The sequence below is a fragment of the Lissotriton helveticus genome, chromosome 8, assembly GCF_964261635.1.
Source record: "Lissotriton helveticus chromosome 8, aLisHel1.1, whole genome shotgun sequence".
Lineage (NCBI taxonomy): Eukaryota > Metazoa > Chordata > Amphibia > Caudata > Salamandridae > Lissotriton > Lissotriton helveticus.
In genome coordinates, this window is record NC_136069.1 from 1,309,676,016 (window position 1) to 1,309,690,707 (window position 14,692).

Below are 14,692 nucleotides of genomic sequence, written 5' to 3' on the forward strand. Positions count from 1 at the left end.
CAACAAAATACAAGAGTGTGGTAGTAGGTCTTATTCTGTCTTTTGCGTTTGTTATTGTATGTTTTTATTAGATCACTTTTAGAATATGCTTATGTCATCTGTGGAACTGTGTGATGCAACCTTAGAATGTTGGTACTGTGCTTGTGAGAGAAGGCGGTTGGTTTTTGGAGAGTTGGGATGTCTGCCCTGCTGCTCTGGTGGGTCTGTGGTTTATGAATTAAAATAAACTAAATTCATTTCATCTTATCGACTGCTGATCATCATTATATTGGCGACGAGGGAAACTTCAAGAAGACCCACTGGACCTTTCAGCAAATTTAACATTTTGAGACGTTTCACTCTCATAAATAACCAAAGACAGTACTAATTCTTTCTGAAAATTAAAAAAAAAATGTTTTTCCTGTCTTCGATTAATTTCACGAAACTCAAGGTACTGTAAGCTCTATTTTACTTCGATTTTACCTTATTCAAGCTTTCTTAAACCTTGGATGGATCCGTTATGTTTGAATGAGCGTCAGAGTTCCAACGCGTGAAAGAGCCCTGCTGTGTCTACTTCGCGTCACCTGCTTTTCCTGCTGTGCGCTTCTTTGCTTGCTCACGTTGCGTTTCAGTGACATCAGAACGGAGCTACGTTTAGGCGGCCATTTCAAGTCTATCATTTGTTTCTGCACTGCGTTCCAGTGACGTCACTACGCATCCAAGTGAGAGCGGACATTTTAAGTTCAATCTTTGGCGTAGGTTCATAACGCCTAGCAACCACTTGTGTGTATCTTTGGGAAGAAAGCAGTAAATATCACCTGAGCAACATCAGTAATGCGCACGCTATCTTATTGATTATTTAATTGAAGGCATTCCGTTTTTAGCACATTTTCAGTGGTGCGCACACTTTACTTCGAATTTAAAATATTGCCAGAGCAACATCAGTGATGCGCACACTATCATATTTATTATTTAATTGAAGACATTCTGTTTTTAGCGCATTTTCAGTGGTGCGCACAATTTACTTCAATTTTAATTCATCAAAGGCCTTATGTCACTAGCGCAATTTCTGTGATGCACACACATTACTTCAATTTATTTCATTTGTGACTTTACTATATGTGCACAAAACCCAGTGGTGCGCACACTTTAATTCAATTTTAGTTCTTTGGAAGCATTCTGTTTCATAAGGCATTTTTCATTAGAAGTGTTCTGTTGCAAGCGCATCTACAGTGGTGCGCACACTTATTGTTACTTTGATCTTTAGTTTGGAAGCAATCTTTATTGGTAATTCATTCACAAAGGAGAAATATATTTCAGTTGCTTTTTCTTGGAAGACTTTTGATTATTTTGTTTTCACTTTTCTTCTTTGCTCTAATTTATTCAGAATCTGGACATGGCTAATGCGCAAATTTGCAATCAACCCACAATTTTTCTACAAGTTCCAGGTAAGCCAAAGTTGGAATGGAAAAAGTGGTTTGAAAGTTTTGAGAATTACATTGTGGCTATTGACGGATCCAAATTTTCTCCTGAAAGATTAAAGGCCATCTTATTCAGCTTTTTGGGTTCTGCTGCTATTGAAATTTTCAAAAACGTAATTCCTATTCCACCACCTAGTGGTGGTGGTGATGGATGGAACTGCTATAAGGAAGCGGTAGCCAGGCTTGAGAAACAATTTCAAGATGAGCCTAATGTTCTTATTGAAAGGCATGCATTCCATAAAAGGAAGCAGTTTCCTGATGAGACCATTGAAGAATATGTTGCTGCCTTAAGGGTGTTAGCTGCTAATTGTGACTATGGAGCAACTGTTGATTATTGCATTAGGGATCAACTAATTTTTGAATGTGAATCTAAAAAAGTTCAGGAAAGGCTCTTAGCTTGTCGCAATCCCACTTTAAGTGAGGCGGTTGATTTGGCCAAAGGGATTGAGAGATCCATTTTATCTTCTAGAGTCATTTCTGCTGAAAGTTCTAAATCTTTCAACTCATCTTCTACTTCATCTGTCTGTGCAGTACAATTTTCTAACAAAGGAAGGTCTGGTTTTAAACAAGTTCCTAATAACAAGTCATCCTGTTATAGATGTGGTTCTAAAACACATTTAGCAAATAATGTCAACTGTCCTGCCATTAAGAGAAAATGTGTTAATTGTGGTAAAGTTGGCCATTTTTCTTCTGTTTGCCATGCACCTAAAAAAAATTCTAGTTCTTCTAATTCGAGTGTTAATCAATCAATCAATCAATCAATCAGTGACATCTGTAGAGCGCACTACTCACCCGGAGGGTCTCAAGGCGCTTGGGAGGGGGGGGTGCTGCTACTGCTCGAACAGCCAGGTCTTGAGCTTCTTCCTGAAGGAGAGGTGGTCTTGGGTCAGGCGCAGGTCGGTCGGGAGGGAGTTCCAGGTCTTGGCGGCCAGGTAGGAGAAGGACCTTCCTCCTGTTGTCGTTCTTCGGATGCGGGGGACGGCGGCGAGGGCGTGACTGGCTGATCGGAGGTGGCGTTTAGGAGTGTAGAAGTTGATGCGGTTGTTGAGGTAGCTCGGGCCTTGGTCGTGCAGGGCTTTGTGTGCGTGGGTGAGGAGACGGAAGGTGATTCTCTTGTTGACGGGGAGCCAGTGCAGGTCTCTCAGATGTCCGGAGATGTGGCTGCGTCGGGGGATGTCGAGGATGAGTCTGGCTGAGGCGTTCTGGATCCGCTGGAGTCTCTTCTGGAGCTTGGCGGTGGTTCCGGCGTAGAGGGCGTTGCCGTAGTCCAGTCGGCTGGTGACGAGGGCCTGGGTGACCGTCTTCCTGGTTTCGGTGGGGATCCACCGGAAGATCTTCCGTAGCATGCGCAGGATGTTGAAGCATGACGAGGAGACGGCGTTGACTTGTCTGGTCATGGAGAGGGAGGAGTCCAGGATGAAGCCCAGGTTGCGTGCGTGGTCTGTCGGTTTGGGTGCGGTGCCCAAGGCGGGGGGCCACCAGGAGTCGTCCCAGGCGGAGGGCGAGGAACCCAGGATGAGGACTTCCGTCTTGTCTGAGGTCAGTTTCAGGCGGCTGGTCGTCATCCACTCGGCTACATCTTTCATCCCTTCGTGAAGGTTGGCTCTGGCGGCGGCGGGGTCGTTGGTCAGGGAGAGGATCAGCTGGGTGTCATCGGCGTAGGAGATGATGTTCAGGTTGTGTTGGCGTGCGATGGTCGCGAGGGGGCTCATGTGGACGTTGAAGAGGGTGGGGCTCAGGGAGGATCCTTGAGGGACGCCGCAGATGACTCCGGTGGCCTCTGACTTGTACGGTGGTAGACGGACTCTCTGTGTTCTTCCGTCGAGGAAGGAGACGATCCATTCCAGTGCCTTCCCCTGAATTCCGATGTTGCTGAGGCGCTGCACTAGGGTGCGGTGGCAGACAGTGTCGAAAGCCGCGGAGAGGTCTAGGAGGATGAGGGCCGCTGTTTCTCCGTTGTCCATCAGGGCTCGGATGTCATCGGTGGCAGCGATGAGGGCGGTCTCGGTGCTGTGGTTGGCACGGAAGCCGGACTGTGAGGGGTCGAGGGATCCATTAGTCTCGAGGAAGGCGGCCAGCTGTTTGTTGACGGTCTTCTCGATGACTTTGGCTGGGAACGGGAGGAGCGAGATAGGGCGGTAATTCTTGAGTTCGGTGGGGTCCGTAGTGGGTTTCTTAAGTAGAGCGCTGAGCTCGGCGTGCTTCCAGCCCTCCGGGAAGGTGGCGGTGTCGAAGGAGGTGTTGATGATGTCCCGCAGGTGGGGTGCGATGACAGCGTCGGCCTTGTTGAAGACGTGGTGAGGGCAGGGGTCGTTCGGAGATCCGGAGTGGATGGAGTTCATCATGCGGACGGTGTCATCGGTGCTGATCGGAGTCCAGGCGCGGAGGGTGGTGGTGGGCGGCGGTGCTGCGGTCGTTGTGTGCGATGGTTGAATGCTGAAGCTGTTGTGAATGTCCGTGATCTTGTTGTGGAAGTAGGAGGCGAGGGAGTTGCAGAGGTCTTGCGATGGGGTGATGTCGTTGTTTCCGGCGCTGGGGTTGGAGAGCTCTTTCACGATGTTGAAGAGTTCCTTGCAGTTGTGTGTGTTGTTGTCCAGCCGGTCCTGGAATGCAGTTTTCTTGGTGGCGCGGATCAGTTGGTGGTGCTTCCGGGTGGCAAGCTTGAGGGTGGTCATGTTGTCCGGTGTTGGTTCCCTTCTCCAGACTTTCTCGAGGGCTCGGCAGTCCTTCTTGGAGGTCTTGAGTTCGTCTGTGAACCATGGGGTTTTCTTGCTGCCGGGTCTGCTGGGCGGGGTCCTCAGCGGGGCGAGTTCGTCCGCGCAGTTGCTGATCCACTTCGTGAGGTTGTCGGCGGCCTGGCTGGGGTTCGCTGAGCTGGCGGGAGGGTGCTGACCCAGGGAAGCGGCGAGCTGGTCGGCTGTGATCTTGTTCCAGCTTCTTCGGGCAACCTGTTGCTGGTGGTGGTGGGTCGTCGTTCTTCTGAAGGTGAAGTGGACGCAGCTGTGGTCCGTCCAGTGGAGTCCAGTGGCGTGGCTGAAGGCGATGTCTTTGCTGGATGAGAAGACGGCGTCGAGTGTGTGTCCGGCGAGGTGGGTGGGGGTGGTCACCAGCTGCTTGAGTCCCAGGTTTGCGAGGTTTTCCAGCAGGGTGGTGGTGTTGCGGTCGTCGATGTTCTCCAGGTGGAAGTTGAGGTCCCCGAGGAGGATGTAGTCGGCTGAGGGGAGGGCGAGCGGGCTGATGAAGTCGCCGATGTCCTCGCTGAATTGTGTGCGTGGTCCCGGGGGTCTGTAGATGAGGGTGCCTCTGAGGGTGGTCTTGGGGTTGACGTGGATCTGGAAGTGCAGGTGTTCGGCGGGTGCGATGGTGTCGTCGGTGTTGGTCGTGATGCGGATGGTGTTCCTGTGGATGATGGCGATGCCTCCTCCTGTCTGGTTGACGCGGTCTCTCCGGATGATCTTGTAGCCGTCGGGGATGGCGATGGCGATGTCGGGCGCTGAGGAGGCGTTCATCCAGGTTTCCGTGAGGAAGGCGACGTCTGGGTCTGTGGTGTCGAGCAGGTTCCAGAGCTCGACGGCGTGTCTGTGGATGGAGCGGGTGTTGAGCAGGATGCACTTCAGGTGGCTGCTGTTGTTGCTCGTCTTGGTCTTGGTGGGTGCGGGTGTGGTGCAGGTCCGGATGCAGGTGAACTTGCAGGAGCAGCAGCTGAAGGGTCCGTGGGTGCGTCTCGGGGTGGCTTGGTAGCATACAGGGGTTCGGCCGGCGTTGAGTGCGTTGAGGGTGGTGGCGTCGTACGTCCGGCGGGTGGGCTGGGGTCGGTGGGGGCCAGGGGTCCTGGCACTGGGCGCGGTCCAGGCGCGGACGGGCGCAGACGGGCTTACCTTTGGCGCGCCTTCGGCGCACAATCGGCGCGCCCGCTGCGCGTCACCGCTGCGCGTTCGCACGGTCGCCATATATGGCGAAGTGCGAGGGAGGGCGGAGCAGCTGGGAGGCGGGAGAGGGGAGGGTACAGAATGAAAAAGGGGCGGGGTTTAGCGGCTGTGGCGGGAAGCGGGGAGCGGGGAGGGAAGAGACAGGGGGAAAAACAGGCAAAAAGAGGGGAACCAAGTAAAAATACAGAATACAAAAGAGAAATGCACCAACAGTTAAAACACCAAAACAAACAGAGGCAAGGCAGGAGGCGAGCACGAGGCGAGCGCGGCGGCTGGCCGAGCAGAGAGGCAGGCGGGGAGGCACTCGCAGCAGCTGGTGGCCGTGCGGCGCGGGGGCGTCCTAAACTAGGACACACTCACCTGCGTCGCACGGTCGCCATATATGGCCAAGTGCGAGGGAGGGCGGAGCAGCTGGGAGGCGGGAGCGGGGAGGGTACAGAATGAAAAAGGGGCGGGGTTTAGCGGCGGTGGCGGGAAGCGGGGAGCGGGGAGGGAAGAGACGGGGAAAACCAGGCAAAAAGAGGGGAACCAAGTAAAAATACAGAATACAAAAGAGAAATGCACCAACAGTTAAAACACCAAAACAAACAGAGGCAAGGCAGGAGGCGAGCACGAGGCGAGCGCGGCGGCTGGCCGAGCAGAGAGGCAGGCGGGGAGGCACTCGCAGCAGCTGGTGGCCGTGCGGCGCGGGGGCGTCCTAAACTAGGACACACTCACCTGCGTCGCACGGTCGCCATATATGGCCAAGTGCGAGGGAGGGCGGAGCAGCTGGGAGGCGGGAGCGGGGAGGGTACAGAATGAAAAAGGGGCGGGGTTTAGCGGCGGTGGCGGGAAGCGGGGAGCGGGAAGAGAAGAGACGGGGGAAAAACAGGCAAAAAGAGGGGAACCAAGTAAAAATACAGAATACAAAAGAGAAATGCACCAACAGTTAAAACACCAAAACAAACAGAGGCAAGGCAGGAGGCGAGCACGAGGCGAGCGCGGCGGCTGGCCGAGCAGAGAGGCAGGCGGGGAGGCACTCGCAGCAGCTGGTGGCCGTGCGGCGCGGGGGCGTCCTAAACTAGGACACACTCACCTGCGTCGCACGGTCGCCATATATGGCCAAGTGCGAGGGAGGGCGGAGCAGCTGGGAGGCGGGAGCGGGGAGGGTACAGAATGAAAAAGGGGCGGGGTTTAGCGGCGGTGGCGGGAAGCGGGGAGGGAAGAGACGGGGGAAAAACAGGCAAAAAGAGGGGAACCAAGTAAAAATACAGAATACAAAAGAGAAATGCACCAACAGTTAAAACACCAAAACAAACAGAGGCAAGGCAGGAGGCGAGCACGAGGCGAGCGCGGCGGCTGGCCGAGCAGAGAGGCAGGCGGGGAGGCACTCGCAGCAGCTGGTGGCCGTGCGGCGCGGGGGCGTCCTAAACTAATAATGTTGAGGTTGTTGAAGAAGATTTGTAGAACATGTTATTAACCATCTACGACAATGTTTTTGATTATTCTGTGAACAATATCAATTTGCCTTTTAAAGCACCGTTAGGCATTGTGTTGGTTGGTGATATTTCTTTTCAAGCCATGGCTGATTCTGGCTCACCGATCACTATTTTGTCTGATGTGTTTTTCAAGGAAAATTTGAAAAATGTTATTCTCCATAAATCCGACATTAATCCAAAAGCTTTCGGTAACTTTGATATAACCATGTTAGGTTACTTTGAAGATTCGTTAGAATTTGAGTCTAGGAAGATTTTTACTAAAATTTATGTTGCCATTGATGGGAAGAATATAGTTGGGTGGTTTGATTTAGGTAGGCTGGGTGTAATCTTGTGTCCTGGTTCTGAACGTCCTCTGCAACTTAGAGAATTTGATGTTAACAATATTTACATGGAAAAATATAGTTTAGAAATGATTCTTAAGAAACATTCAAATGTGTTTAAAAATGTTGTGGGTCAAGTCAAAGGCTATTTGCATAAAATTAAGTTAAAGAAGAATGCAATTCCCATTCAACATAAAGTACGCATGGTTCCACTTGGTATGCGGGAGAAATTGAAGGTCCATCTTGATACTTTATGCTCAGAAGGTATCATTGAGCCAACTGATAGTTCTGAATGGGTGTCAGCTACTGTTTTGGCACTCAAAAAGAATCAAGATTTGAGGCTATGTGTAGATTTGAGGTCCCTTAATAAAAACATTGTCGTTGACACGCATCCTTTACCCCGCATTCAGGATATGTTGTCAGCTGTTAATGGTGCCAAATATTTTTCTATTATAGACCTCAAATCTGCCTATCATCAGGTGCTTCTGGATGATTCTTCTAAGGATCTTACCACCTTTATTACGCCTTTTGGATTGTATAGATTTTTAAGAATGCCATTTGGTCTTGCTTCAGCAGCCAGTGTGTTTCAGAGAACTTGTTTCACGGTATTACTGGTGTTCAGTCATTCCAGGATGATATATTAATTTTTGCTGAAACAAGTGAACAACACAATGTTTTTCTCAATAAGGTTCTGGGCATTCTTGGTACTAAAGGCATGACTGTCAGCAAGGAAAAGTGCAAATTTTTGGTTGAAGAGCTAAATTATTTAGGACATAGAATTACGGCTGATGGCATTTTTCCCAAAGAAGATTTGGTCAACACTTTGGATAATATCTGTACACCCAAGGACAAAGATTCTTTGCGCTCTTTCTTAGGTCTGGGAGAGTACTATTCAAGGTTTGTGAAAGGGTATGCGTTAGTAGTGGAACCTCTCAGGCAGTTACTTAGGAAGGGTGTTCAGTTTATTTGGAGCAAGATTCATGATGAAGCATTTGTCAATGTTAAAAAGCTTATTTCTAAAGCACCTGGTCTTAAGACTTTCGATCCTCAGGGTAAATCCTTTGTCACCGTGGATGCAAGTACTATTGGTCTTGGTGCTGTTTTTTCTCAAATTTTTGATGGTAGGGAAAGAGTTATATCTTTCATTTCTTGAGCAATTCGGGGTGCTGAAAAGCACTACAGTACTATTGAGAAGGAGGCCTTAGCCTGTGTTTGGGCCGTTGAAAAGTTCAAAAGTTTCTTGTGGGGCAGGCCTTTTGTTCTTGTCACTGATCATAAACCGCTTGTATTCATGATGGATGGTGTCAGGAGTGGCAAGGCGTCATCTAGACTTGTTAGGTTGCCAGACTACAAGAATACAATTTTGAGACGCAACATATTCCGGGTGGGGAAAACTTCACTGCTGATTGTTTATCTAGGCTACCTCCCTGTGAAGAAGATAATAATGATATTTTGGATGAACAAGAATGTGTTGTGGCTCTGGTTGATGCTGTGAGTTCTTTTGAGTTGAGCATTTCAGAGGAAGAGTGGATTGAGGCTATGGACAGTGATTTGGTGCTTAATAAAGTCAAGAATTTTGTTGGTGTGGGTTGGCCTCCCATTAGGAATTTAAATGATTGTTTGAGAAGTTTTGCTCAGATTGCTGATGAGCTTAGCATTGAGGGGAATATTTTATTGCGTCAACATTTATTTATTCCTCCTGTTGGTTTAAGGAATAAACTCATCAAGCTTGCTCACGCTGGTCATCCTGGTATCTCTGGTACGAAAAGGATTCTTAAGGACCATTACTGGTGGCCGGGCATGGACGCAGGTATTGAGAAAGTGATTGATGATTGTCCTGTCTGCGTCAGGGCTGATAAGCACTGGAATGTTTCGTCTCAACCTTTGTCTCTCAGAGAAGGAGCTGTTGGTCCTTGGGATAGAATTTCTATTGACTTTTCTGGTCCCTTTGAGTGCTTAGGTAGGGACAAGAGATTTTCCACTGTGGTTATTGATAATTTTTCTAAGTGGATCTATTACACCTTTGTGGAACATCCCAATACTGATGCTGTTATTGATTTTTTGGATTTTGTGTTCAGTTTGGAAGGCGCTCCTAATCTCATTTTATCCGATAACGGGGTGCAATTTGTTTCCAGGAAAATGAAAGGGTTTTTGGAAAAATTTGGCGTTAAGTCTGAAACCACTCCTTTATATTGTCCTAGGGCCAATGGCCAAGTGGAGAGGGCCAATAGATTTATTAAGGAGGGCATTCAGGCTGCCTTAGATAGCAAGTTGGATGTTTTACAATTTTTGAAGGAGAAATTGTGGAGTTACCACATTACTCTGAATTCTTCTACTGGTTTTTCACCGTATTTACTTATGAGGGGCAGACAAGCAAGATCTGTTTTAAGACCTAACTTTGTTAAGAGTGTTAGGCAGGATGTCAACATGAAAGGTATCATTGATGAAGTTAAACAGAACATTCAGGAGTCTCGTACTGCAGGCAAAATTTATCATGACGCCTCCATGAAGTCCAAAGATAAGTTCATCAAGGTTGGCGATTGGGTACGTGTTTTGAAGCCCACCTTTTCTGGCAAAGGTTCTTCCAAGCTTTCCAATCCTTTTCAGGTCGAAAGAGTAACTGATTCTGCTGTTTTTCTTGCTGAGAAGAGTTGGTGGAGCAAGGGTTCAGTTATTCTTCTAAAACCTGGGCAAGAACGTTTCTTTGCTAAAGATGAGGATGGTGGTTGCATTTGGAATGATCTTGTACAAGAAAAGGAATTTCTTGCTTCTGACGTGCTTACTGATGTTTCTGCACATGTTGATAGTGCTGAAAATTTTGTTTCTTCTGATTGTCATGATGATCTTGAGGGTTGTTCTGAAGCTTCTTATGTTCCTGCTTCTAATCTACAGGAGTCAATCGAATCTTCTGCTTCTGACCTACAAGAGTCAGTGGAATCCTCTCCTCAGGTTAATTTTGTTCCTCATAAAAGAATTTCTAAAATTCCCAAGAAATTTGACGATTATATTTTGGATGTTTAGTTTTTATTTTTATTTATTTTTGTAAAAAGATACATGTGGTAGTAGGTCTTATTCTGTCTTTTGTGTTTGTTATTGTATGTTTTTATTAGATCACTTTTAGAATATGCTTATGTCATCTGTGGAACTGTGTGATGCAACCTTAGAATGTTGGTACTGTGCTTGTGAGAGAAGGCGGTTGGTTTCTGGAGAGTTGGGATGTCTGCCCTGCTGCTCTGGTGGGTCTGTGGTTTATGAATTAAAATAAACTAAATTCATTTCATCTTATCGACTGCTGATCATCATTATAAAGAGCCAACATTAAACTAGCTTGAAAACTAGAAGGTATGCAGTTGCTCTTGTAGGAAGACTCTAAGAGCAAGCTCAGCTGCCATGACGGATTTGTAGTTGTCACTTGTAGAGGGGAACAGATTCAAAGTAGCCTTGCTTGATCCGCAAGACAGTAACCATGTCTGAAGTTTTATTTCTGCCAGTGGTTATAAGTGTGGGCACTGGCACCCATTTTTGTGGGCCCAGTGCTTAATTTGAGTTGGTCATTTCTGGTGCTCGGCACCAGCACTTAATTATCAACACCCACACTTATGACAGTCGGCCACATAGTGGCACTGTCTTCCTAATTTAGACATTCGTAAAACAACAGTTGTTTATTCATTAACTATACATTAACAAGCATTGGCATAGCCAATAGGTCTCGCTTTTGGGACCTAATAAGTATTTAGTTATGCAGCACAATATCCTTGGTGCAACAATATCAACCGTTGCATGGCTAAACACTTATAAGGTCCCAAAGGCGAGACCTATTGGCTATGCCAATGCTTGTTTTTTTTGGGTTTGATGTCTGATGGAAGGTGAAGTGAACCAGATGTTTTTATTCAACTTATCTTAACTAACAAATGGTGATAAAGTCGCTTTCCCCTAATATTTCCAAAACTGTTCACCATGGGGTTTGAAATGTTTACAAACGTAATCAAAATGTTACTTGGACTTTCTTTTCAAGTTTGGGTAAATTCTGATAGGGGCTGTGCCCTTGCACACATGCCAATAGACCCAATTCAGGAGGGAGACTTCCGGCTTTTGAAGCCAAAAATGACTTCATTTTGGCTGTCTCTCGCATGAAACTGCCTCTGCTTCAACAGCCGTGAATGGCAGAAATACATTCTCCTTTTTTATCATTATTTTTTAAATCTCCCACTTTCCTCTTCAAAAATATTCGGCATATATGCCCTTGACATTGTGCTCAAGGGCATCAATTTACTATTGAACAACAACATAATGCAGGCCACATGAATGGAACATGCCTAGAGGAACTTATATATGTAGCTGAGAGTGAATAAATAACACAATATACAAAATAATAAATAAATACACTGATAAAGGATAGGGAATGTCCATTGCCTCTATTGTGTCTTTAAAAGTGACTATTTGTCCTGAATTCTGACTCTTTCTCTAGAATTGAAACAGTCCTGGCCAGAATTTGCCTCCGTGTCAGGTGGTCACCCTGTTATTAACACTAAATTTCTGAGAAGTAATTTGCCCGTAGAGGGCGACACAGAAGGGTCCCAGATGCCAGAGCTTAGTGCGTCTAGGCGCTGTATCTGTCGCTATTATCCCAAAGGAATGGCGTGGCTCCCGCACCTGCGTGTGACGTGAACACTCAGTCCTCGCGCTGCACTCACCTGCCTGCCCTGCGCCCGGCAGTGCCCCGTGCAGCGCTGCCTGCCTCGGCCCAGCACGGGGCTCTCGGTGAGGAGGCGCTGGTGGAAGCTCTTCATCTGGGAGCCCACGAAGCCCTCCAGGGAGCTCTTGAGCAGCAGCAGGCAGTGGCCGGCCTTCACCCAGTTCTTGTAGTCGGCATTGTTCAGCCGCACGGCCAGCTCAGACAGCACCATCCCCCGCGGCGCCTTCCCGGTGCGCACCGATTACAACCAGGCGCAGAGAGCAGCAGCTCAGGTGCAGGTGGAAAAATTAAATGAACAAAATGCAGCTATAACTGGCCGTAGTGAGAGGATAGAGTCTGAACAATAAAAATCCAGCTGAAGCGACTCCTTGTCAAATGCCCTATAGACAGCAGAAACGTCCCAATAACTTCCTGTCTTTACTGTAATTGGGCACCTATGAAAAAGCCCAATCGAAAATAAAAGAACCCCAAAACAAACCCAACCTACATAATGACAAAAAAGGCTACAGAAATGTAAAGACTATGAAATGCAATTAGGTATTACGAACAGTAAAAAACAAAATAAACAGAATTGACCAAAAACACTACTCCTCATAATTAGAATGCTTGCACTCCTGGGCTCGCATGTAACTGCGGCTGCTGCATTAATGATAGATGTGACCCTGAGATGCAATCTATCTCCTGTTCTTCTTTCACACCTTTCACATCATGCCAGACCATCACTTCAATCTTGAAACAGGCTTTCTACATACATGCCAATATTTTAGAAGAGGAAAGTGGGAGATTATTAACAAACAATCAAGAGAATGTATTTCCCACAATGAATTCAATTGAAACAAAGGCAATTTCAGGCGGGGACAGCCAAAATAAAGCCATTTTGGCTTAAAAAATCAGGAGTCTTCCACCTGAACCGGGTCTATCCGCATGTATGTGTGTGTCCCTTTCTGAGAAGAAATGAGCACACACACGTGCCCCCCCCCCTTTTGCAGCAAAGGTGTCCTCTGCCATAATGTTAGCAAGGAAAATGAGCCCCCATGTCTCTTTGTAAAGGAAGTGTTATATCTTTTATACTTTACTATGCATATTCCCTGGTGCTCTGGTCCTTGTTGTTCAGCCATTGTGAATGTGCTGTGTGGAATGCTGGAGTGTGTGGTGATGCAATGGAATTCTTGGGTGCCTGCGAGGTGGGGAGGGTAAGTTGGAGAATGGGCTAAGCAGCAGGGAGGCTGCTCATGGTTGGGCTGCCTAAAGGACTAGGATGAGAACCTACTATGAATATACTTATCTGCGACTGAGACTAATAAATCATCTTTTATAATATACACCTCAGCTTCCTGAAGTCTCATTACAATAGTAAGAAATTCATAACTGTGATGCAGTTATGAATGAGCGACCCTTGACCCTTCCAGGTAGGTTGCTCCCACTCCGCACAGCACCGTCTGTGCCTCCCTGCCCAGCTGCCGCTGCTGAGGAAGTTTGAGGCCCTCCTCCACCCGCAGACTACCACCTGCGCCTCATCCCTGGTGGCCAGTGGTAGACCGTAGGTTTGCTCATCCTCCATTGTATTGCCTGTATTTTCTTTCATTGCTCCCGTTGCAGTGACTGCATTTTCATTGTTGTGTCTGTGACTGCTGTTGTCTGTCTCCCCCGCTGCCTGTACGTGGTCTGTGCCCATTCTCTCCCTCTGTTCCTCTCGCTGCCCCCGTGTCTCTCTGCCCGGTTTCACTTCTGCTCCCCTCGCTGCCACCGTGTCTCTCTGCCCAGTTTTTCCTTCTGCTCCCCTTGCGGCCCCGTGTCTCTCTGCCCATTTTTGCCTTCTGTTGCTTAGCTGCCCCTGCATTTCTGTGACCTTTCTGCCTTCTGTGCCACTCGTTTCCCCCGTTTTTCTGTGATCTTTTTGCCCTTCTTGTGACCTTTTATCTTCTGTGCCACTCATTACCCCCTGTACTCTTGTGACCTTTTTGCCCTTTTTGCGACGTTTTTGCCCTCTGTGCCACTCGTTTCCCCCTCAATTGTTGTGCCCTTTTGCCTTCTGTTCCTTCGTCGCCCCTCACCGCCCCCGTCGCTGTGTCCCCTGCGGCTCCGCACCCCTGACTGCCCATTCGCTGCCCCTGCCTTCCGCCTCCCAGCTGCTCCTCACTCCCACCTCCCCATACATGCCGGCAGCTGCCCTTTTGCGCCGCTGGCGTGCGGCAAGCCCATTGGTGCCCGTCTGCTCCTGGACCGCACCAGAACCCCTGGCCCACGCACCCGCTGTGACGACCGCCGCCACTACGGCACCAGTACTGTGCACGCTCTCAACCCCGGACGGACCCACAACTGCTTCAAGGCCGCCCCAAAACGCACACACGGTCCCTTCACCTGTCAGAACTGCAGCTACACCAGCCACAGAGCCGACGAACCACCTGCCAAGAAAGACCTCAATCACCTCCGATGCATACCACTGAACACCCGCTCCGCACGCAAACACGCCGTCGAGCTCTGGGACCTGTTCAACACAACCTCCCCGGACGTCGCCTTCCTGACAGAGACCTGGTTGAACAACTCCTCCCCACCCGACATCGCCATAGCCATCCCAGACGGCTACAAGATCACCCGCAGAGACCGCACCAATGGAGTCGGAGGAAGAATCGCCATCGTCCACAAGAACAGCATCAACTAGCACTGACGACACGCTCAGCACCGCCGAACACATGCATTTCCAGATCCACACAGACCCCAACTCCACCCTCAGAGGCACCCTCGTCTACCGACCCCCGGACCCCGACTTCATCAGCACGCATGCCCTGACCTCCACCAACTACATCCT

The 14,692-nt window shown here is 48.6% G+C and overlaps 1 protein-coding gene across 1 annotated transcript in view; it reads right to left on the reverse strand.

The window, feature by feature from the left end:
* The window catches only part of C8HXorf38 (chromosome 8 CXorf38 homolog), a 111,697-nt gene extending 99,376 nt beyond the window's left edge, over positions 1-12,321 (reverse strand). The window contains exon 1 of the mRNA XM_078658288.1: positions 11,882-12,321. Coding sequence (XP_078514414.1) covers positions 11,882-12,094 — 213 coding nt within the window. The 5' untranslated portion in view covers positions 12,095-12,321. The remainder of the gene's footprint in view (positions 1-11,881) is intronic.
* Between the last annotated feature and the right edge of the window lie 2,371 nt (positions 12,322-14,692).